This window comes from Capricornis sumatraensis, chromosome X (assembly GCF_032405125.1).
Source record: "Capricornis sumatraensis isolate serow.1 chromosome X, serow.2, whole genome shotgun sequence".
NCBI classification, from domain to species: Eukaryota; Metazoa; Chordata; class Mammalia; order Artiodactyla; family Bovidae; genus Capricornis; species Capricornis sumatraensis.
In genome coordinates, this window is record NC_091092.1 from 18,552,494 (window position 1) to 18,578,443 (window position 25,950).

Consider the following 25,950-nt stretch of genomic DNA (forward strand, 5'->3'; position numbering starts at 1 on the left):
CTTCTCAAAGGGAACACAGCAGAAATGCCACCTCTTTCAGGGTCCTTGTCACTTGAGCTGTTTGTAAAGTCTGTATTAGTGCAACTTGATATTTTCCCCATACTTTTCTCCTCATGATTGGGAAATATGTTTTGAATGTGTTTTTCCGTCAGGATCATCCCCTAACTCTGTGACTGTGTGAGCTAATTCACCAATAACTTACTCACAGAGCTTGGACTCAAGTAAAGGGAGATGGGCAGATGTTCACCTCCTTCCTGAGATTCACAATCTTCTGGATTCTTGAGTCACAAAGTGCGAGGAATGGGGCAGTAAGCCAGGAGGTAGGAAGAGGGAAAATGTTTGACACTAGGAACACAGTGGAAAACAGTTCTAAAATGGAACTACCAACATAAGCCAAATAGCTGGAGGATGTTGACTAGAAAAAAATATATACACATACAATAACTAACTTCTGACTCCAAATGTTCCTTCCCATGGTCTGATTGAGCCTGTCAGCCCAGGTGAAATAATATATGGTTCAAGAAACACGGTCACTATGGTGGCAGGCAGTGAGTTTTATTGAGTTTGGAGGGTCAATGCATCTGAGATAGGCAATCAACTTTCACTTAGTGGCTCCTATATCCAAATATATGGGACAGAGGGACCACTCATGGATGTTCTCCAGGTCATATGAACCCATGAAAATCCTAAGGTATAGAAGGAGAACAATGAAACAATAAAATTCAGTGGTTTTCCTTACCATTTTCATCCAGAGAAAAGTCATCCTGAGCATAGCGAAATTTTTCAGGACCGCAGGCAATAAACACATCATCATCGCCAAAGAAATCATGGAGACAGGTTACCTGCAGAGAAAGCAGAGACAGTGATTTGATATTTGATGGTCTTGTGACAATGAACTTCATACATCATTTTAAGTCCCCAGGGATCTCATTTTTCTCAAATTACCAGGCTCATAGTCTGTACCATAGCCCCTGGCGAGTAAAAGATACACAGAGTGCCATTTTCTTTTCATGGTGCATGTGTGGTATTTTATTTCCATCTTATCCAGAGTAACTTCAAGACCATGTCAAATGGAATGTTCCCCTCTGAATAAAAGTCAGCAAGTAGATAGCCCTGTAAATGTCACCTTTCCTCAGAGCTTCATAGATGGAGTGTTGCTAACTCAACTCTGGAGTCAAGGGTGTAGGCCAAGGAAGATGAGAAAGACCTTCCGCAGCTTGAGGTAGACTGACTCCGTGGCTGACTGAGATGTGGAAGTCCCTCTCTCCAGCTTCATGAGTTTTGAAGGAAGGAGACCAGGTTTTAACCTCTCTGGACCCACCCCAAATTGGACCTTTTCCTAAAAGTGTACCAAAAACCTAGTAGTGGCCTGAAATACCATCCTTTCCTGAAGAAAAGGGAGGGAAAACCTGTCCTGACCACTTAACATTTAATCAAGAGCAATGGGCCTCTGTAGGCACGAGGCTCTGCTGGGAAATTCATGTTCCCAGGATCCTTCCCACCCTCTTGTGCCCTATGCGTTGCTGCTTCTCCACAGTAGAGAGACAGTCCCCCCAACTCCTTTCTGCACAAACAAATGAGGGTCCCTGGGAAAGTATGCTACTCCCTGCAGTCTCCCCACTTCTCAGCTTTCCTAATTACATTTGATAATTAGTCCAGCACACCAGGGAAACCCCAGGAGAAACCATAGAGTCAAAACATTCTTATCCCAATCCTTAGCTTGAAAGTGTTCAAAGCTTCTAATTGTTTTAAGCTACCCATTCAAGCTGCTTTCAGTGGTTTTCCAAAGGCACAGTGCTCACAAACTAACAACAGCTTGCTGGGTGCAGAGAGCAATATGTTACATTTGAAAAATGTTTATATTAATAACATCATTCCCCACCCAGAATCTATTCAATCCCTGTTCCCCCAGCCAAGATGATTGCAAGCCTTACACAAAGCAAGAGAGGCTTAAAGATTATCCCCATTGTTTCAGCCTCCCAATCACCCAAAGGATGCCAAGAGAAGGGAGGGAGACTTGGAGCACTGCCAAGTTTGCTCCTATTAAGCCTCTTCCCACCCTGGGTCCTGATCTCATCAAATAGGCCACCATCCTTCTTTAGCCCACTCATCCTCACCCATTCATTCCACAATCATGTAATGACAAACAGAGCTACCACTAATTGAATGCTTACTCTGAACAGGCACTCTGCTAAGTACTTCCAAAACTGTCATCCCATTTACTCTCCGTCAATGTTACTGTCATCACTATGTTACAGATGAGAAAACTGAGGTCCAGAGACAATAAGTAAATGAGTCAGGTGGAACGTGATGAAGTCACATAAGTACAAATTGACGTGATCCTAACCTGTGCTTTTAGCCACTCAGTAATAAAAGCACTTACACGTGGTTCAGGCATTGGGAGACAAAAATGAGTAAGACTTAGGCCACGGACTTCATGGAGCTCATAATCTGATGGATGAGATACACTGAAATAGAGCATTTCAATATTGTGTCAGGAGTGCTAGGAATATTTGCAGGTGCCATAAGAGCTATTTAGTACCACATTCAAGTGACCCAGTCACTAGCTGGCATGTTAGTTCAATAAGCAGCCTGCATATTTCCCTGGTGGGTTTCCAAGGTGGCTCAGTGGTAAAGAATCTGCCTGCCAAGGCAGAAGGCGCAGAAGATGTGGGTTTGATCCCTGGGTCGGAAAGATCCCCTGGAGGAGGAAATGGCAACCCACTCAAGTATTCTTGCCTGGAAAATCCCATGGACAGAGGAGCCTGGCAAGCTACAGTCCATAGGGTCACAGAGTCAGAGATGACTGAGAGAACACACACACATACTGTCCCGGTAGTGGAGACAATTATAGAGGCTACACACATGGCTTGGAACACTTTTGCAGACTCCCACTGACATCTTGGACTAACTTTGAAACATTGTATGTCTCTGAATTATTTATGCCCCTGCTGCCTCTTGACCTTGAAGATCTCTGCCACACTCTGTATCTGAGGTTGCCCCCGACTGGCTTCATTTAGTTGTGGTCATGAGTGAGGGAAGCCTCTCCCTTGGGTACCCCTCCATTCGTGGTGTCTAGCATTTAGCACTCTGTTTCAAAACCTGCCTGTATTTTCATGAGTACTCACCTATTCCTTCCCATTAAATCACAGGTCCCCTGACTGTAAAGACCAAATTTAATCCCTCCCTCTGTATCTTCCCATGGTTCCTGGTAGAGCACTTAATCACATAGTAAGAATTTAGTCAGGGTTGTTTTTGCCTCAATTGAAAGTACAGAAAATAAGAAGGAGGCTTTGAAAGGGTACAGAAAGGCAGGAAAGTAGAAACAAGAACTCAACAGTGACAGATAATGCGACCTAGCATTCAAAGGTTTTGACAGGTAACAGAAATACAAAAATTTAAGAACAAGAAAGGAGCAATGACTGTGAATTAAGAAGTTACTCTTTGTATCATTATGCCAATTACTTTGAAGACAGATGAAATGAATCATTTTTAAAGGAAAACACAAATAAAGAAATTAGCAAAAAAGAAATGGAAAACCTCAACCAACTACTGGTCATAAAAAGAATTCAGTAAATACTTCAAACGGCAAACCCTTCCCCCAAAGGTACCAGACCATTCATTTTGGAGGTACTTGTGAAAATCACTTCCCCAGGAGAAAGCCCAAAAGCTCAAAAGCAGCCATTGTGTTGGCATGCCATGCTATCCTATTGTAGAACAACAAAGCCTTCATGGTTGCTCTTGGGGTTGCTGTAAAAATGACCCACCCTTCTCCAACTCCAAGCCTCTCTGCCCCCACCCAGGCTTTGGGAAAGCCTTTGGATAACCTCTTCTCTGGGGAGCTTCTAAGAAAGGCAAAGCCCCTATGCTTCTGACAAACTCACAATGGTGTGGCTGGCTTCAAACACGTTCATTTTGCAATCCAGCTGTTCAGCATCAGGTTTCTTGCGTGATCCCACCCCACATTTTGCTGGCTCCTGAATGTAGACAAATTCACATGGTGCATGTGGATACCCAGCTTTCCCAAACGCCTTGGATACTGAGACACAACAAACCTTCCCTGCTTGGTTACAGAGTTGGGAAAATAGAAAGCCCTCCATGTTAAATATGAGGAACCCAAAAACATAGAATGTCAAAGTGGCTGAAGGACACCCAGATGGATCATAGCAGAGCTGAGACTAGCACTCAGGTATCCTGATTCAATTCAGGACAAAACAAATCAATTGCCTGAGAGGACATGCCCCTAAGCCCTGATTTCAAAAGTTTGTATAAAATGCCCGATATATATTAGAATGTTTTAGTGGATTGAAGAAAGAAAACATCTTCATGGGTCACATTTTTAATCTATGGATAAGAAAACTCCTTTTCATTACCATAACTGGTAACTGAGTATGCAGTAGAGAAGGAAAGGAGGAGGAAAAGAACAAAGAGGAAGGAAAAAAAGGAGGGGAATGGAGTGTAAGAAATAATTTCCAAATCAAACTCACATTCATATCTGCTTTTTAAAATTTCATTCAGGGGCTTTCCTGGTGGCTCAGTGGTAAATTGCCTGCAACGCAAGGGACATGGGTTTGATCCCTGGTCTGGGAAGATCCCACATGCCTCAGAGCAACTAAACCCATGCACCACAATTACTAAGCCTGTGCTCTAGAGCCTGTGAGCTGCAGCTACTGAAGTCCGCATGCTCTAGAGCCTGTGCTCTGCAACAACAGAAGCCACCACAATGAGAAGCCTGAGCTCCGAAACTAGAGGGTAGCCCCTGCTCGCTGCAGCTCAAGAAAAGCCTGAGCAGCAATAAAGACCCAGCATAGACACACACAAAAAAAATCTGTTTGGTTAACATAATACAAATACACTTTAGGTTATGTTGCAAATATCTAATTTTGCAAGCCAGTTTTTTTTGTGATAAAACTTCTGTCGTGAAGGGGCAATGAAAGTGGTAAAAATAATAATCATTATGATACCACTTACAGAATCCTCAGAGATCAAGGGTCTTGCTGACATCAGCTTTTGTTTGAAACACACTTGGGTATTTAAGTCAGAGAAAGGAACACAAAAGCATGACACCTGTCTGTGTAATTAATCAACTGCCAGCACAAAATCAATAAAATCAATCAACTCCTATTAACATTAAACCATTTATTCCCTGTTCTTCCTTAAAAAAAAAAAAAAAAAAAACCAAACCAGCATGAGTTGGGGGAAGAGAGGCTAGCTTGGTTGTGCATTAGCATGAACAACAGACTATATGGACCATCCAGCGGCTTCAATGTCGAAGTACAACTGGGGAAATGGAGACAACAGATCACTGTGTGTGGGCAGCCTGAGTCCATCAGCTGCATATGGCAATTTCACTCTGTGATTCAATATAAGCTTGATTAGATTTTCCATCCACATATTACAGATGCTGGCAATTATTATTAGTTCTCATACATGTCTGCTGCTGGTAGATTCTACATTTCACTATCTAACTGTTCAGAAAGAAATGTTATCTCAGGAATTAAGGCCTTGCTTGTCTATGAGACTCACTTTCAACATGCAAAATATTTTCATTGAAAGTTAAATTCCACTAATATTCATTCATAAATTACTTACTGTGGCAAAGGAACTATGTGAGAGATATAGAAACATACAATAAAAGGCCCCTGTGTTCCGAGTTGACAGCATAATACGGAAGTCAGAACTTCACAAATAATTGGACTACAAGGCAGACTGTTGTTAGCACTATAGAGGCACTCAGAGCAAGTGGAGTATGGGAGACAAAGAGAAGAATTCTAATCAGAACTGGGGAAGGCTGCCAGAGAAGACGACATGAAGTCTGACTCTTGGAGGATGGTTGGCATAGAGATTGATGAGAGAGGAGTAAAAGGTATTCCAGAAAACTGCAGAAATAAATGCAAGGAAGCAGGAACCTGCCTTTTTCCCTTTCCTTTTAGCCCTGGAAAAAGAACTGAATCTTGTCCTCTAGAGACACAGAGATTCTAACTCTCTGTGGCACAATTGCCCAGACCCATCTGCCAGCCTTCTGCACAGACAAAACATTCAGTTGTCGACTGGTGGAATTCAGGGTGAAGAGAGAGTGTCTATGGGGAGAGGAGTGTTCCCAGTGGTGAACAACAGGGAACCTTGTGGCGAGGAAGTCAAACCACACTGATTTCCTGGTCTTGCCAACAGTGTGCCCTGCCCATAGTGTGGTTGGCAAGCTTTCCAAAATGAGTTAATGAAAGATTCAGTAAACATTACGGGTGAGGCTTTTTCTAAAAGTTATTGCTAACTCTCATTCTGGAACATTTCTTGCCTGCCTGCCTTGGATGGGCTCCAATCACAGGCTGGCACAGGGTTGGTGTGGTGATCTGAGATGCTGTTCCTTATCTCTAGACTCCTATATTCAACTGCTCGCTTGATAGTTCCACTTGTTTATCTGAGAGGCATCTCAGATTTAATAAGCCCAAGAGGGAACTCTCATTGCTCCCTCTCCAAACCCTACTTCCCTTTCCGCTTTCCTCATCTCATGCACTGGTACCACAATTCCCCTAGCTTCCCAAACCAGAAACCTGGGAGTCACTTTTGACTAGAAGTCACATTTTACCTTGTCCATTGTCACTTTACCTTGTCCATTGTCACTCTTCTAGCCCAAGATACAATGCAGTAGCCTCGTAACCAGCCTCTGTACACCCACTCTTGGCAGCACACCCCCACCACCCAGTAGACATGCACTGGCAACTCTTCTTACTGTGGGCAGAGTAATACTTAAAAATTTTAATAAGGCATATCACTTCTCTGTGAAAAATCCTCCAAAGCCTGTCAACCAGAGGTAGAATAAAATTCACTTTGTATCTTGGCTCTGTATTATCCAGTCTGTTACATCACATGTGCTAGCTAGCTCTGGTCACACTGGCCTTCTTTCTTCTTCTCAAACACATCAAGAACTTTCATGCTTCAGAGCCTCCCTCTTGCAGGTCCCTCTATGTAGAAAGTACTCGTCCCAGATAGTCACAGACCTAGCTGCCTCTTCACCAGCAAATCTACCGTGGTGACCCAGTGGTTAGAACTCAGAGCCTCCACTGCTGGAAGCCTGGGTTCTGTCCCTCATCAGGAAACTAAGATCCCACAAGCTGAGGGGCTCAGCCAGAGCAAAACAAAAACAACAAAAATATAGATGAAAAAATAAAGTACCATATACTATATTTAAGCCTGAGCAACCCTCAATTTGGGGCTTCCCTGGTGGCTCAGAAGGTAAAGAAGCTTCCTGCAATGCAGGAGACCCAGGTTTGATTCCTGGATTGGGACAATCCCCTGGAGAAGGGAATGGCTACTCACTCCAGTATTCTTGCCTGGAGAATTCCACGAACAAAGGAGCCTAGCGGCTCCTCTGGGGAGTGACAGTCCATGGGGTCACAGAGTTGGACACAACTCAGCAACTAACACTTTCATTTTTCAGCCCACATGCCATCCTCGCTTAGAGTTTCAGATCTTTTATTTAGCCCCACAAATTAGTCACTATTTTAAATAATTAATATTGTTTAAATTTATCTACATACATGTTTGCCAGTTTATTTGATCACCATTTATTGTTAAGCCTCAGGACTTTCTTCTGGGGCCATTTTAAAATTATGTACCTGTTTGACCTTCCTACCTACTCTTATCTTCCATATCTCAGTCTCACCATATTTTCCATCTTCTTAACTCTTAGGGCAACATTCTGGAAAATATCTCCAAATCTGAGGTTTGCTCTGTCTTCAGATATATTTAACTTGCTGTTTTAACCCACTCAAACAGCTTCAAATTTCAACAACAATAATTTTGACTTTTAGAAATTCTATTTTATTTTTCTACCCAGATTTTCCAGGTCATAGGTGAGTCCCTTTTTCTTATCCCATTTTGATTACATATTTTGTTTATCTAAACAATCCATATTAAGTTCCTTTAGGTCCTTACCTGATCATTCTAGTATCTTCTGTCCTAGAGAACCGAAATCTGTTGTTTCTCCCTCATGTTGATTTGTTTCCTTGTGTGTTTGATAGTTTTAAAATGTGGAGCTCCCACTTGATTAAGTTAAATCTTTGGGACCCCTGAGGGGTCTAGATTGGGGAAGCTTTCCTCTGAAAAAGATGGCAATTTATTTCTGCTGGGTGCCAGGGGCACTAACAATGTGGGGGCACTTTTTATCCACCTATGGTTTCCCTAGTGACATGAATAGTATGAATTTGTTTTAGACCTGAGCCAGAGCAAGCTTTGGGCTGCAAATTCTCAAGTGAGTACTTCCAGTAGCACCAGTCACAGCAGCAGTAAGAGTAGTGCTCTTGTTTATTTTGTTTCTTACATACGGTCATGACAGAGACAAACAGTTTATGTGTAGGTCTTGGGAATATTCGCTTTTAAGGGTCCTGATTAATGCAGAGATTGCAGCTTCAGGTCCCTCACTTTTCAAGGACCTTGTGTCAACTGAAAAAAAAATACAGTCCCTGCATAACATAAGAGTATGAGTCAAGTTTATTCAGTATCTTACTGAGGACTATAGCCCAGGAGACAGCCTCTCAGACAGCTCTGAGAAATTATTTTAAATAGGTAAGGGAGGAGGTTAGCAGATAGGTGATTTCAGGGAAGGAGGTATGTGCAACTATGCACACATCTTGGTAGAAAGTTGCTGCTAGTCACAAGGAACAGATAGTTAATGGTTTTAGTGCTTTTCTAAAAACAAAAAGATGCAAAAAGCCAGGTTCATAAAAAGTTGCTCATGAAAATAATCTACCTGAAGGCTTGATCTGCCAGTTTCCTGGAGCACTGAATGCCTCATCTTGATCTCTGTCATGAACTCCATTTAGGGTGGGTTGAAGGTCAGTGACTGAAGTGGCTAATGACTCCCCTTGTAGACCCAGATGATAAGTACATTCTTTAGTTTGCACCTGCATGTCCTGCCTTTCCGATAATATCTAAAGCACTGGCTCCAATTATGGGGGTTTTACCCTCAGGGACGCTTAAACTTTTACATAGTGCCTGCTGTTCTGGTTTTAAAATCTCTTGCCGCTTCCCTCTCCTGGGTTGTTTTTTTTTCGTTTGTTTTCTCGGAAGCTTAGAAAAACATTTTTAAAGTGTGTTGCAGGTTCCTCAAAACACTAAACATAGAATTACATACAACTGGATTCCTGAAACCAATTTCAACTTCTGAGGGTGTGTGTGTGTGTATGTGTGTGTTTTGTTTGTCCATACCGCCAATAAGTAAAACCTGGATACCAGCATGGTGTCCTACAGTTCAACTCAATTATGACACTATCTGGAGATAGCATCAGATTCCACTGGTTAAGGGTTCAGTCTTACAAGACTGCCCCTAACCCCTCAGAGATAAGTCGCAAGCCCAGGTTGTTGTTACCTATACTTCTGACCAACTGGCTATAGGTCAGGGGTTAAATTTCTTCCCATTGGAGTAAACAGAGCAGACTTGTTTGGGGTCTTCTAATGCTGGGGAACCAGCAGGAGGACACTTTGACCCCATCAATGTCAGCCTCATTTCTTAATGACCATCTAAAGATTTCCACCTTCCTGTCTCCTCTTTGTTTCACTCCTATGAATATTTACTTTATACATCTCATTTCTCAATAACCATTTCAAAATGTTCACCTTGTTGGAAAGAGTCCCTTGACTCTCCCCTCAGCCCCTCTCTAATCCCTTGTTAATTAACCTAATGATTAAATTTTTTTTTTCTTTCTTTATTGATTGTGCTGGGTCTTCGTGGCTGTGCGGGCTTTTCTCTAGTTGGGGTGAGCAGGGGCTACTCTCTAGTTGCAGTGTGAGAGCTTCTCATTTAGATGGTCTCTCTTGCTGCAGAGCACAGGCTGCGGGGCAAGAGGGCTTCAGTAGCTGCAGCACAGGGACTCAGGACTTGTGCTCCTGGGCTCGAGAGCACAGGCTCAGCAGTTGTGGCACATGAGCCCAGTTGCTCTGTAGTATATGGGATCTTCCCAGACCAGGGGTCAAACCCATGTCTCCTGCATTGGCAGGTGGATTTTTTACCACTGAGCCACCGAGGAGCCCAAACCTAATGTTTTTATTAGCATCTGTAATACCCCTGCGGGGAAACTGAGGCAGAAAATTCCATAAGGCTTCCAGAACTGTTTTTGTAAGTTTTGCAACAGTAAGATTATAAGGGGTATCCATGTGAAAGAGCCCTGGATAATGGGCATAATCAGCTAATGGATATCCCTGTCATCACAAAGCCAGTCCTCCATGGCTTGCATACAAGCATCAGCTGCTTAATCTGGAGCACTCTACTTGACATTCACAGGGGGAGATGAACAGCCCTTCTTTTCAGGGTAAATGGACCTTACAGTGCACTTTACCCAGTCCACCAGACTGGCTGTTCCCTTGGAAAGAACCTGTTTTCTGTCTGAATCACATATAGACATTGGTGATTGTTTCATAGTGACCTGTATGTCCTGTGTCAACACAAGCATGCTCTTCCACTAAAACCAAAGACAAAGACACAGTTTCTAAATTAGTCACTCTCATAATCCATTTTGGTAAAGGTTTTTCAGGAAGCTGATGATACTGATTCATAAAATGAGACAACTCCTTCACACTACACTTCCTAGTATCAGTAGTTTCTTGGTTTTTCCCTCTTTCCACGCTGACTACCTGTCTTGGTAGCCAGAGGTCTTAGAAGGTACTTTCTGTTGTCCTTGCACAATTTTTAACCTTGGTGGTGATGGTGGTGGTGCAGTTACAGCTCTGAGTCACTGAAATCTGCTTTTCGTCTAGCATCAAAATCTGACACACTATTCTTGTTTACTTTATCTACTATAGATCACAATAACCAAGGGAGTGAATATTTTGCCTCTGTCTTACTAGTTTACATTTCCTTATGCATCCAGTGACTAAATTCCAAGAGTTGGATCCATCTCTAAATTCCATTGGTAACTTTTACCTTTAGGAAATGATTGCAGCATGGTGGCTGCTCTGTACTGTGGGTGACCAGATGACCTTTGATTCCACATTGTTCTCCTATCCTTTTATCCTTTTTCTTTCCAAATCACAAGTTTCTGTGAGCCAGGGCTCTTTCAGCAAATCCCACTTCACTGACACCAGTCATCAATCCTAAAATGTGTGTGTTTGCGTGTGTGTGTGTGTTGGCAGGGGCGGGGTGGTTTCCCACACTAACAAACAACTCTTGGACACCAGCTGGGTGCTCTACAATTCAACTCAATTCTCACACTACCTACTACCCAGACATAGTAACAGATCCTACAGGTTAAGGGCTCAGTGCCACAAGTCTGCCCCCAACTCCTCCATTTCCTATGCCAATCACAAGTCCAGGTGGTCATGGGTACTTCTAACTGTTTGACTATAAATCAGAGGTTCCCAAGACCTTCCTTGTGTTTAATTTGCTAGAATGGCTCAGAGAGCTCAAGAAATTATTTACTTACTAGATCACCAGTTTATAATAAAAGAATATAACTCAGAAACAGCCAGATGGAAGAGATGCTTAGGGCAAGGTATGGGGAAAGGTATGGGGAAAGGCATGGGGTGTCCATGCTTTCTCTGAAGGTGTCAGTCTCCCTTGCTGTCCATGTGTTCACCAACCCAGAAGCTCTCCAAACCCTCTCTTTTGGGTGTTCATGGAGGCTTGATTACATAGGCATGATTAATTAAATTATTGGTAATTGGATATCCTTTCATTCCCCAGTCCCTCTCCCTTCCCAAGAGGTCTGGGTGTGGGACCAAAAATTCCAACCCCTTAATCACATGACTGATTCTCCTAGCAAGCAGCCCCCAACCTCAGTTGCTTTCTAAAAGTCACCTCATTGACATAATAGAAACATCCTTATAGCTCTCACCATTTGGAAAATTCCAAGAATTTTTAGAGCTCCTTGAAAAAAAAAAAGAAAACAGGGACAAAAAACAAAGATTCATTTCTTATTATGAATCACAATATGAATTATGAACCACAGTTCAGTTCAGTCACTCAGTCATGTCTGACTCTGTGACCCCATGTATTGCAGCACACCAGGCTTTCCGGTCCTTCACTATCTCCTGGAGTTGGCTCAAACTCATTTCCATCGAGTCAGTGATGCCATTCAACCATCTCGTCCTCTGTTATCCCCTTTTCCTCTTGCCTTCAATCCTTCACAGCATCAGGGTCTTTTCCAATGAGTCGGCTCTTCACATCAGGTAGCCAAAGTATTGGAGCTTCAGCTCCAGCATCAATCTTTGCAATGAATATTCAGGATTGATTTACACTAGGATTGATTTCCATTAGGATTGATTGGTTGGATCTCCTTGCTGTCCAAGGGACTCTCAAGAGTCTCCTCCAACACCACAGTTCAAAAGCATCAATTCTTCAGCGCTCAGCCTTCTTTATAGTCCAACTCTCACATCCATAGATGACTACTGGAAAAACCATAGCTTTGACTGTATGGACCTTTGTCAGCAAAGTAATGTCTCTGCTTTTTAATATGCTGTCTAGGTTGGTCATAGCTTTTCTTCCAAGGAGCAAGCGTCTTTTAATTTCATGGTTGTGGTCACCATCTGCGGTGAGTTTGGGGCCCAAGAAAATAAACTTCTGTCATTGTTTCCATTGTTTCCCTGTCTATTTGCCATGAAGTGATGGGACCAAATGCCATGATCTTAGTTTTTTGAATGTTGAGTTTTAAGCCAGCTTTTTCATTCTCCTCTTTCACCTTTATCAAGAAGCTCTTTGCTTTTTGCCATAAGGATGGTTTCATCTGCATATCTGAGATTATTGATATTTCTCCTGGAAATCTTGATTCTAGCTTGTGCTTTATCCAGCCTGGCATTTCACATTATGTATTCTGCATATAAGTTAAATAAGCAGGGTGACAATATAGAGCCTTGACATACTCCTTTCCCAATTTGGAACGGCTCCATTGTTCCATATCCAGTTCTAACTGTTGCTTCTTGACCTGCATACAGATTTCTCAGGAGGCAGGTGAGGTGGTCTGGTATTCCCTTCCCATCTCTTGAAGAATTTTCCATAGTTTGTTGTGATCCACACAGTCAAAGGTTTTGGCATAGTCAATAAAGCAGAAATAAATGTTTTTCTGGAATTCTCTTGCCTTTTCTATGATCCAACAGATGTTGGCAATTTGATCTCTGGTTCCTCTGCATTTTCTAAATCCAGCTTGAACATCTGGAAGTTCATGGTTTACATACTGTTGAAGACTGCCTTGGTGAATTTTGAGCATTACTTGGCTAGCGTGTGAGATGAGTGCAATTGTGTGGCAGTTTGAGCATTCTTTGGCATTGTCTTGCTTTGGGATTGGAATGAAAACTGACCTTTTCCAGTCCTGTGGCCACTGCTGAGTTTTCCAAATTTGCTGGCATATTGGGTGCAGCACTTTAACAGCATCATCTTTTAGGATTTGAAATAGCTCAGGTGGAATTCCATCACTTCCACTAGCTTTCTTTGTTCATAGTGATGCTTCCTAAGGCCCACTTGACTTTACGCTCCAAGATGTCTGGCTCTAGGTGAGTGATCACACCATCATGGTTATCTGGGTCATTAAGATCTTTTCTGTACAGTTCTTCTGTGTATTATTGCCACCTCTTCTTAATATCTTCTGCTTTTGTTAGATCCATACTGTTTCTGTCCTTTATCGTGCCCATCTTTGCATGAAATGTTCCTTTGGTTATCTCTAATTTTCTTTAAGAGATCTCTAGTCTTTCCCATTCTATTGTTTTCCTCTATTTCTTTGCATTGATCACTTAGAAAGGCTTTCTTATTTCTTCTTGCTATTCTTTGAAACTCCGCCCTCAGATAGGTATAGCTTTCCTTTTTTCCTTTGCCTTTAGCTTCTCTTCTTTTCTCAGATATTTGTAAAGCCTCCTCAGACAACCATTTTGCCTTTATGCATCTTTTTCTTGGGGATGATCTTGACTGCCTCCTGTACAATGTTACATATGTTCGCACATTGTTTTTCAGGCACACTGTCTGTCAGATCTAATCCCTTGAATCTATTTGTCACTATCATTGTATAATCATAATAGATTTGATTTAGGCCATACCTGAATGGTCTAGTGGTTTTCCCTACTTTCTTCAATTTAAGTCTGAATTTTGCAATAAAGAGTTCATGATATGAGCCACAGTCAGTTCTAGCTGCTGGTCTTGTTTTTGTTGACTGTATAGAGCTTCTCCATCTTAAACTGAAAATAATATAATCAGTCTGATTTTGGTATTTACCATTGGGTGATGTGCACGTGTAGAGTCGTCTCTGGGAAAAGGGTGTTTGTATGATCAGCGTGCCCTTTTGGGAAAACTCTGTTAGCCTTTGCCCCACTTCATTTTGACTCCAAGGCCAAATGTGCCTGTTACTCCAGGTATCTCTTGACTCCCTACTTTTGCTTTCCAGTCCCCTATGATGAAAAGGACATCATTCTTTGTGTTAGTTCTAGAAAGTCTTGTAGATCATCATAGACCCATTCAACTTCAGCTTCTTCAGCATTAGTGGTTGGGTATAGACTTCGATTACTGTATTGGAAACAAACAGAGATCATCCTACTGTTTTTGAGATTGCACCCAAGTACTGCATTTCAGACTCTTTTGTTGACTATGAGGGCTACTCCAGTTCTTCTATGAGATTCTTGCCCACAGTAGTAGATATAATGGTCATCTGAATTAAATTCACCCATTCCAGTCCATTTTAGTTAATTGATTCCTAAAATGTTAATGTTCACCATAAGGCCCAGAAATTCTACTTTTAGGTATATATACCAAAAAAATGAAAGTAGTAACTCAAAATAAACTTGTATGTAATGTCCATTATAGCATTATTCACAGTTTCCAAAACGTAGAAATAAATATCCAACAGATGAATGTATAAACAAAATGTGGCATATACATACAATAGAGTGGTACTGTATTGATGTAGTCATACAATGCAGCCACAAAAAAATGCAGTTTTGATGCATGTAGATTGGACTTTGTAAACATTATGCTAAATGAAATAAACTAGATACAAAAGGACAAATATTATATTTAATTCTACTTAGGTGATATATATAGAAAAGACAACATCATTGAGACACAAAATAGATTGGAGGTTACTACAGGCTAGGAGAAAGGGGATTGGGTAGTTATTGCTTAAAGGTAATAGAATTTCTATTTGGGTGATGAAAAAAATTCTTGAACTAGGTAGTAGTGATGATTGAACAACACTGTGAATATAACTAATGCCACTAAACTGTACATATGAAGTGATTACATGATAAACTTTTATAATATACATTTTACCAGAATTAAAAACATTAATCATATAGTATACAAAAACTATTAAATTTACTTTAAATGATGAGTTGTATATTATATAGATTATATATCAATAAAGCTGTCAAAAAGAGAGAAATGTAAAGAAAAATTTTTCTATAATTTATCCAGGATTTAGTTGTAGCAGGAAGATTTGTAGCATACTTAGTCTGCCATATTGCAGAAGCAGAAGTCAAATTTCACCTATTCAATTGTGAAGTCTTCCTTATCTACCAGTCTAAGAGAACCACCACCACCAGCTTCACAATATAAGATCTAAGTGAGTAGAGCCTCATCTGTCTTGTTCACTGTTGTATCTCCACTAAGTTTAAAGTGTCAAATATTTAAAAAAATATTGTTGTAATATCTTGTAATAACAAGAGTAGGAAAAGTCTAAGAACCATGATAATTAAAACTTAGTGTCATAATTAAGGATATTAGAGTATAAGATGATTCTAGACTACTAGTGACCATTAGCACTACTTATTAGAGAAAATCGTAAGAGATAAAAGATTGACTTGTTTACTAAATTCTAGATCTGTTTGTGTTCTAATTATATGCATTAAGAAACACAATGTCAATGCTCTCCCCGACTAAAGACCATTTATTTAAGCACCTTAGTTACCCTATGGTTTTATCTTTTCTCTCCCTTTCAACCATCAAAGCATGCATTTCTTTTCTTTTTTTCAAGAAGTTTTATTCATGCATTTTTTTTCATTTAAAAAATTATTGAAGTATAGTTGATTTACAATGTTGTGTCAGTTTCAGCTGGATAGCAAAGTGAGTCAGTTATAAATATGCATGGATCCACTAGTTTTGTTTTTTTTTTTTAGATTCTTCCCCCATGTAAGTCATTACAGAGTATTGAGGCGAGTTCCCTGAAAGATACTTGAAAAGTTCTTGAAGGCACTGACCATGATTTGCCTTGTGGTACCTTAGGGTTTCCTTGGTGGCTCAGTGGTAAAGAATCCACCTGCCAATGCAGGAGACATAGGAGGCTTGAGTTCGATCCCTGGATCAAGAAGCTCCCTTGGAGGAGGGCATGACAACCCACTCCAGTACTCTTGCCTGGGATATCCCATGGGCAGAGGAGCCTGGTGGGCTACAGTCCATGGGGTCGCAAAGAGTGGGACATGACTGAGCAAAGCACGGCACATCTCAGGAAACAGTGTGGACTGGCTGATTGTGCAGGGAAGGATTGATAGTCTCTTCCCACTATCTTGCGCCACCCTCTGGAAATTCTCTGCAAGCTAGTTTAACTACTCCTATTGCAAGTCATATTAAGGTTGACTCCCTCTTATCCTCCAGCACCAGATCTGATTGGATCTCTCTTCTTTTCCTGGTGAAGAGTGACTAGTCCTTAGAAGCTCTTCTCACAGGTGTCTAGGAAGTAAAGTATCATGTGAAACTCTAGGAATAAATCACACTTCTGTCAACTGACTCCTTCCACTGGTCTTGGACTCAAAGCCAATGGTGACTTTTCATCCCACTTATTCTAGAATTCCCCCCCCCCCCCCGGAAAACCCAGTTAGACTGAAATCTAGGCAGCCAGATCTCTGCTGGGCTATTAGCCCTCAGGGTTATTCTTTTCAACTTTCAAAATAATTTTTCTTTGAGTGGTGAGAGGTCATAATGACCCCACACATCTTTTGGTATATTGCATTTGTCAAGTGATATCACCTCCATTACTTCATTTGGTTCATCAGCCCCATGTTTTATTAATGAAGCATGAAAGCCCATCAGGATTAAGCAACTTGGACAAGATCACATTGCTAGTTAGTTACAGAGCTGATACTAGAACTCCAGATTGCTTTTATTCTGCTACACTGGGTATCTAAGCTAAATGGCAAAGGTACTCATTTCCTACATGGGGAGACAGAGGTAAGGAAATACAGTAGGGGATCCTGGATAGTATGAAAAAGAAATGTGACCTGGGAAGGAGAGCCATAGAAGAGGACATGGGAAGGAATAAGACTTTATCCTCTGTTTTACCAGGCGCTAGTGTGATTTAATAACCTGAGCAAGGCTGTGCCAGATCCCCTGGAAGCCTGGCAACCCCTCAGTGCTAAAGGGTGTTTTTCCCTTAGCTTTTCTTTACCATTTTCCAAGAGTCTCTGTGTTAGCTCCCACTTGGGGCCTCACAGGGATGAGAACAGCTGCAGAGGCTCTGGAGTTGGGCTGCTGAGTCCATGCCCAAGACCGACACCTGCCCCTCCACAGGGCCCTGGGGACAAGTTGGCTCTGAGAAACAGGGACGAGACAGAACTCCATTCATCAGAGGGAACTGGGATGGAAAAACCCTGCCTGATCCCTTGGCACCACTAAGCTCTCAGGTTGGCCCTGAGCCCCACACAGCACCAGATTCTGTTCAGTAGGGTCAATTAAGAGAAGCAAGTGTACTTATAGGGCCCACTGCAATTATCAGTTGCATGTTAACAGTTATCTGGTGTCTACTGGGCACAAAGTAGAATGGGAATATGGCTTTGGAATTAAGTAGAGGAAGGAAGGGTTTGCATTTTTATTTATTTATTTTTTATTGAAGGATCATTGTTTTACAGAATTTTGCTGTTTTTTGTCAAACTGCAATATGAATCAGCCATAGGTACACATATAATCCTCTCCCTTTTGAACCTCCCTCCCATCTCCCTTCCCATCCCACCCCTCTAGGTTGATACAGAGTCCCTGTTTGAGTTTCCTGAGCCATACGTAATCTCCACCTTGGTTCTAAGGTTAAAGCTTAGACTCAACTTGAAATCTCCAATAAGTTGCTATCTCTCTGGGCCTCAGTTTCTTCTCCTATAAGGTGAGCATGCTATTCTAGAGCCATTTGTGGTCTATGTTTCTTTCTGTTATAAGCCTTTTTGAGAATTTGATTAAAACTATGAATTTTCCTCCCAGAAAAATACATGTGTGTACAGAAATAGCTAATTTTGCACATAATGTAGGGAGTTTGAGGATTTCCCTGTGGCCAATCTATAGACCTTAAGTTTAGAACCTCTGGACTAGTTGATTTCTGAGGTATCTTCTAGCTCTGACAGTCTACAAAACATTCCAGGTTGGACACGGTTAATAAGCAGAGACATCAGGGCCAGAATGCTGGCAGCTGTCATGGAATCCCAGAGGCTTAACTGTACCCCCCTTCCCAGGCTTCCTGAGACTCCAGTCCAAGGGAAGCAAAAGGATATAAGCTCATTCTCTGCAAACTTAGTCCAAGGGAAGCAAAGGGGTGCAAGCTGATTTACAGCAAACCATAGTCTGGAGTAAGCATCAGACAGTTGCCTCCCAGGATGCTGGAATTTAGCAAGGATACAAACTTTGTGGGAGAGTGTAGGCACGAGACTTGTGGCCTCTAAATGTTCCTCTGTAGTTGGTTGTGGATAAGACAAAGAGAATGCATGGTGCAACTGGTAGGGAACAGATAGCTTGATTATAGATGCTCAGAGGTGGTGACTTAGGAGCTAACTCTCCACACGGCTGCACAGAATACTAACAACCAGAAACCTACTGCATTTTCTTCTATAATGTTCAATCCTTTATAAGTATATATTTTACTACAATAAAAAGTCAGGGGAGAAGTAAAGAAAGAGATTGGTGGGTATATCAGTCAGGATATTAGTAAAAACAAACAAACAAACACATGACATAATCAGAGTAGATAGAGTTTAATAAAGGCAACGGATTACAAAAGTATGGGCAGGGTATAAAGAAACCATAGGACATGCTGAAGTATCTCAGGACTAGTAATAATGGGATCCATTACCACCCTTAGAGCTGAAAGATAGAGGAGAGGTAATAGATACCAGAACCCAGGAGAGAACATGACAATTATACAAAGAGAGCTTCCTGATAGGAGCTGTGACCTTCAGTGAAGGGATGACCAGCACCCTTGCTGGCAGGGTACCAGGGAATAAACAGCCTAACCTCACTGCTCTCTTCCTTGCCAATGTTTCCCATTGACAAAACACAACTGGAATTTTGGAGACAAGGGAGCCTGTTGATATGGGGCAGCCTCCCAGGGCACAGAACAGGGTGGAATAGGGTAGAAAGGAGAGAGTAGATCTGGAGAGGGAGGCCTAGAGAGTAGGTCTGCTGCTGCAGGTAACAGAAAAGAACTGTTATTATAGCCTTGACTATGACATCTATCTGGTGGGCACTGTGACACTTGGGGAAGGATAACTGAAGATGTGTGAAGTATAATTAAGCGATAATACTAATATAATTTTGCATTTGTAAAAGCTCTTCCATGTTGCATACTGCTTTCCATCCCATTGTCTCTTTGGAACCATATAGTTACCATGGAGGCAAACGGGTAGTTCTATTTTACATGTGAGGAAACTGAGGTTCAGCCAAGGGAAGGTGATTTGTAAGATCAAATATCTATAAAGAGGGAGAGACTAGAACTTAGGTTTGGACTCCTGGTCCAAGGTCATTTCCACTATACCCTGTCCACAAAACTGTTCTGACAGGCCTTCAGAGGACTCTTACTTCTGACAGACATGAAAATCCACCACATGAGCAAAAATGAGGAAAAACAGTGCATAGACTTCTTCCTTACTCTTTAAAAAAAAAAAAAAAAAGGTGGTAAGAAAACAGGCTGAGTTGGAAGACAGAGAAGCGGGTACAATATTCTTTGCAAGTATTTCCCAGAACAGAGGTTCTTAGACCTAGTTCTTACCAAATGACCCCAGTCAAAGTTCTCTAGCCTCTCTCCTTTATTCCTAGCCTCTGGGTGTTCCACCTCATCAGTTATATACTTCCACTGTAAATGATATGGTTGAATGAAAGTAAAAAGAAATGGAAATGAAGAAATTAAGTTCAAGGCAAAATGAATACAGGAACTTAACATGTTTTTTAGAACTCATTTGCAAAAAGTATTTTCACATTTGTCCCAATTTGCATGTAAACCAGGAATGAAAACCATGAGGAAATCTACCCTTCAGTTTGCAATTAAGTAGGATTTTAAGAAAATTCTGAGGGCTTAATATTCTTAGGAACTGCAATAGTGCCTAATGGGAGAGATGAGCCTGGCACTGGATGTGAAAGAACATGTGTTGGGATTAACTTCCCGACAGATCCTTAGACCTGCTACCTTAGATTTCCTGCTCTGAAGATAATTTAGAAGTCTGTGGACCCTAGAGGGCTTCAGACCAAAAAGCTTTCACAATCCATAGCTTCGAGAGCAGTGGTTTTCAACCAAGGGCCATTTTATCTCCTAACTCCCCAAGGACATTATCTGGAGACATTTTTGGTTGTGACAGGTTGGATGGATGCTACTGACATCTAGTGGGTAGAGGTCAGAGATGCTGCTAAGTATCCAACAATGCACAGAACAACTCCACACAACAGAAGAACTATCCCTGCACCAAACATGTCAATAGTACCAGGGTTGAGAAACCATACTCTAGGACATTTCTTGACAGTCAAGGTAGCACCTTTGCTGTGACCACCACACTCTCCACTCCCCACCTGTAAAGATGGCTTCCTTACTCCCACCTATGGATCTCAGGCTGGCCACTCCCTAAAGTCAGTTCAATTTTAGCAGGCTTCTGGGTGAAAGCCGAATTTATCTCATTTTCTAGGGTGGTATTGTTGTTGTTACCATTGTTCATTGCTGTTTAGAGTTTTTGACACTTGGCCTTGCTTTAACCCCAGTAAGAAGCTTATTTCCTAGTTCCTAACTGGTTTTTTTTTTTTTTTGGTTAATGACTCACAGCCTGCCTAGACCTCTGGTTTTTGCAAAGTTCTTGGCTCTTCTAGTCCTGGAATCCTTCACAGGCTCTGAGGTCCAGCTTCATCCATGGTTCCAGTACAACACTGCCTTACTCATTCCATTCTGGGACACCAAATAGGGTTTGGACTGGTAATTACACTAGACCTGCTGCCTCTTGAATCTGTGTGAGAAAGTTGCCAACTCCAGGAAGGAAAAGACTCAATGAAATATCAGCAAGAGGTCCTCTTGCCATAACTGTCAAAGAAAGCTGTAAGAGAAAGAGAAGATGTACCCTGGGGCAATACATTTCAGAAGACTTCTGTGTCAGCTGGCTTAGGCAGAGACAGAAAGATGTCCTACCCAATGTTGTTTGAAATGTATTTAAGTGTGCACTTCATATTTGAAGGGAAAAAAGCTGAGGATAAATTGATACCTTACAGTTGCTATAATGTCTGATTTGGCAATTTCTCAAATGTCAGGCTCATAGGCCTAGCTAGAAAGGAGTATAAAGAAGGAATTTGAAACAATATAAAAAGTATGAGGATTATAACCATGAAGACAGTAGCGCTATCTGCTGTTTTCCTAACAAGCTTCCATTCCTGAATTTTGAGACTTGGAGTGATATTGCACCAAGGGATTTACTTCTAGTTTTGGTTCAGTCACACATTGCAATGTGATCATGACCATCACTTACATACTCTATACCACAGATTCCTCATCTGAAAAATGGAACTAATACTACTTTGACTGCTTCATAGTGTTTTTTTTTTCAAATTCAGAACAAAAAGAGAAAGTATGTATGAAAATGCCTTGAAAAGCACTAATGCTATATGAATGCAAATTATTATAATTATTTTGCAAAAGCTGTGTGACCTAAGGGGAAATAAGGAAGGGCCAAGAAAAGTTGGCAAAATTTAACACAACATGGTAAATCAACTATAGTTTAATAAAAAGAAAATTTAAAAAAAGAAAAGCTGGTAAAATAAATTAGGTTTTGGCAAAGAAACAAAAAACAGAGAGAGACAGACAAAAAGAGACACCCGATACGAACTATCTTCACCCTATTTCATAGCACTCAAGAACTAGAAGGAAAATCCATTGTCTTTCTCTGCCCTTTTTTTGTGAAGAAAATAATTTATTGACTCAGGGAAACACAGAGCACTTTACTTTCACATTCTGTGCATAGTAGTAACTATCTTCTTTCATAAAATCTCTGCAATACAGGACTCCCCAAAATTATTTGGCAATACATTCCAGAATCAACTCTTCCATCAAAAAATTGTTCTTTGTTCTGACTGTGTTTACTTCCTGAATAGCACTCACTGAATGCTTGTGAGAAGGCAGCCACCATGGTAACTGTCAGGGATACAGAAAGCAACAGACACAGCTCCCATCCTCAAGGAGCTGCTAGTCTGGTAGACATTTTTGGGTTGAGTCCCTTCTATCACAATTTAGTTTTCTTCTTGCATCTGACCTACATTTAATGGCCTGAAAAATTGACTTCTGGACCTTGTTTATACAAGCATTTAAACTGCATAGCCATTCCAAGTTTTTACTCAAACCAATTGCTTTTTGAGTCTGTTAAGATTGCGAATTTACACAATTAAATTAGTTCCCTTAAGAATGGGGGACATCATCCAAGTCAAATGTACTGGCAAGGAACACCGACTGGTTGCTGGGAAAGGATCAGTTGCCTGCAAATTTCTGATAAGCTAAATCATGCTAGAGTGTTCATAGCTTAATAGTGCATCCCACCCAGCCTTGGAGGTAACGCCTAGAGAGGACCATAACTGAACCCTTAGGAATAAAGCTCTAATAGTAGACAATTCATACTCCTTAAAATCTGCTGAAAGATATTTGAGGGCTTTTGATGGTCGCTTGAAACACTCTCTTCATGTAAACCATCTTTAAAGTTGTTTCCACCTTTTTCTTGCCATTCACCTTCCCATTACACAAATCACCATTTTTTTAATGAGCCAAATCGGTTCAAACTCAGCCAAAAGTCAAATGCATAAAGAAGTAAGGCTTATACCCATGCTAAATGAGTGCTTCTATGACAACCCTCAAGGAAGCCAGGAGACAAAATGCTTCTCTCAAGATATCCAGGAGGAACAGCCGGTGAAAGTCCTGTATTCTCCCCCTCCTCACAAAAAGGCTTTTCTTTTCCCTTCTTCAAATCCATTCCACCTCCCACACAGAGAGGCAGGACTAGTGGCAAGTTTAAGCAGGAATGCAAATTGAGGGATGTGTACAGGAAGACAGAAATAGACTGTATAAAATGGCAGCCCGTGTGATCGCCTGGAAGGAGATCAACTCAAACCTTTCCACTGAGAGCAAAGCAGCTTCTGTTTACATTTGTCCCTTGCATGAGCTGCTGGGATCAGGAATCGGGCTTTCAGTGGTTTATAGCAACAGGGCACAGCCCCTTAGAGGGCTGAAGGCCCACTTCTCACTGTACCTCGAACCAAATAAGTAGTAAGATTCACACTGACAGGGACAAGAACCTGAGCTGGGCTGAACCTGCATGATAAGATTTCCCAGTCCCAATAAAAATCAGACATGCTGCAGCTTCTGCAAAGCAATTGCAGTGCTGGGTGGGGAGACAAGCTGCAGTCACAGCAATGTCATTTTCTTTGTGTGTACACAGATCAAGGGTCATTTAACTAATTCATAGTTGGAACAGAGAGTTTAGATGAATTTCATTTTCCGGTCATTGAAGGTTAGCCTTTTTAAAAATTCACTTACATTTTGGTTCCAATCTTGTTCAAGAAAAGCCTTCTAAAAAAAAAAAAAAAAAAGCCTGAACACCGGATTTTGGCTATTTGCCACTCTCTTATTAAGGTGGTGGTTTAGCCCCTAAGTCGTATCCGACTCTTGCAATGCCATGGACCAGGCTCCCACCAGGCTCCTCTGTCCTTGAGATTCTCCAGGCAAGAATACTGGAGTGCATTGCCATTTCCTTCTCCATGGGGTCTTTCTGAGTCGAACCCAGGTCTCTTGCATTGCAGGCAGATTCTTTACCAACTGAGCTACGAGGGAAGACTTATTAAGGCAGAAGATTTTACAAAATTACTGCAACATCTTTAAGATCATTTCCTTGTCTTCTCTCAGTGTCTAGCACAGGACTGGACACATGGTAGGTTCAGAAAAAATCTGTTGCTTTTAGTATTCTAATGAATCATCATTTTACCGTACTTTTTGTGTGTATCTACATAGCTGATATTCTTTTTTCACATATATACAGCTGCAGTGTGTCTATTATTAACCTAATATCTGCAATTTCTTGCAACTGTTTTGTTTATTTTCTCTGTCACTAACAGTTACTGACCTAGGTCCTCATCTGGAACTCAAGGGCAGATGTGCATTTTTCTGGTCATTTTTGTGCTGAGGTTACACTTTAGCCATCCAAATTCAGCTCAGAGGAGACAAACTAGAGCAAGAGGAGAACACGGAGCCAAGAGAAGGGGAAGGGAAGAGAGACAGGAAGAGCCATCTGAAATGCTTGCTGGGCCAAGGTTCAGAGAAAACTGCCTCCCTAGACTTGGCTGTCTTTCTAGGCCAGGCCTCTGTCAATAACACATTTATTGGCCATCCTGACTTCAGCCTCTGATTTGCCCAATTCAAATAGACATTTTCCAAGAAACAGCTCTCCTAGTCATGGCCCCTGACCATTACAAACAATGCTGTTGAAAGGTCCGAGTGAAAAGGGCCATTTTCTCCAAATGAGTCACCACCACCTGGAAAGTTCTTGGAAAATGGAAGAGGCGCCAGAAGACTAAAGACGAGAAAATGTTGTCCTAGTTTTTGAAAAGGGCAAGAAGTATATCTCAGAAAATACAAACCAATAATTAACTTGATGTTGGTACCCCCCAAAAAAATATCTTAAAAGGGTTATTAGAATATTGTTTGTGAATACTCAAGAGAAATTATGATAGTAGACACAAACAGGGGTTGACACAAGCTATGCCCACTTTACTTTTCTTTTGATAAAGTAGGCATCTCAGGGTGTGGATGCAAAAATACATTTAAAAAGATACTTGAGTACTGACTATGCCCTGGGCCAGGGCTGGCAAAACATTGCCTCCTGAGCTCATGGCTCATGCCTCACAACACTCTTGCACTGAGTTCCTACCCAACCTCACAGTCTTCCTCAGTAGTCACCACAGTCCACCTGCTGACCCAGGCTCAGGTCCTGGGGATGCAAAGAATATATAAGACCTGAAGGAATTCATAAAATAGCAGAGGAAGTATGTTATTTAATACAATTATACTATATAGAAATGGGGCCTGTCAACATTGCTTAAAGGATGAGGAATTCGGACATAGTAACATTTCACAGTGCTCAGCCCCTCAGTCATGTCAACTCTTCATGACCCCGTGGACTGTAGCCCATGAGGCTCCTCTGTCGATGGGATTTTCCTGGGAAGAATACCGTAAGTGGGTTGCCATTTCCTCCTCCAGGGGATCTTCCCCACCCAGGGATTGAACCCACATCTCCTGTGTCTCTTGCACTGCAGGCAGATTCTTTAGTGCTGAGCCACCTGGTAAGCCCCAACACTTCACAGAGGAGGTAGCAATTGAAATGGGTCTCAACTGATGAATAGGAATTCTCCAGGTAAGGGAGGAGAAATGCCACAAAAATAAAATGTGAGTCTGCAGTTTTTGAAGTTAAGTCTTGGTTATGTATTTGTTGGTAAATGGAAGAACTGGGGGTTGAATATCAGTACAAGTTAAAGTCTTATTTCAAGGGCCTTGCCAAAACAGATTGATGTTGGATGACAGAATCAAGATTTAGAACAGAGTTTAAAGGCAGGACTGATGGGCCAAAACAAAGGATTTCTAACACTCCTTTGAGTTCTAGGAGAGAGTATATTTAAGGCATTTAATAAAGTTCCACGTTTAAATCTCCAAATTCAACAGTATAAGATGGAACAAAATGGATTTAACAGTGGCCCTAGGATTTTAGTTGATCTTAAGGTTAATATGA

General features: G+C 41.4%; 1 protein-coding gene across 1 annotated transcript in view; it reads right to left on the bottom strand.

Annotated features, from left to right (window-relative positions):
- The window catches only part of DCX (doublecortin), a 115,288-nt gene that overhangs the window by 29,874 nt on the left and 59,464 nt on the right, over positions 1-25,950 (bottom strand). Inside the window, exon 4 of the mRNA XM_068963091.1 lies at positions 740-842. Within this exon, the coding sequence (XP_068819192.1) occupies positions 740-842 (103 nt within the window). The remainder of the gene's footprint in view (positions 1-739; positions 843-25,950) is intronic.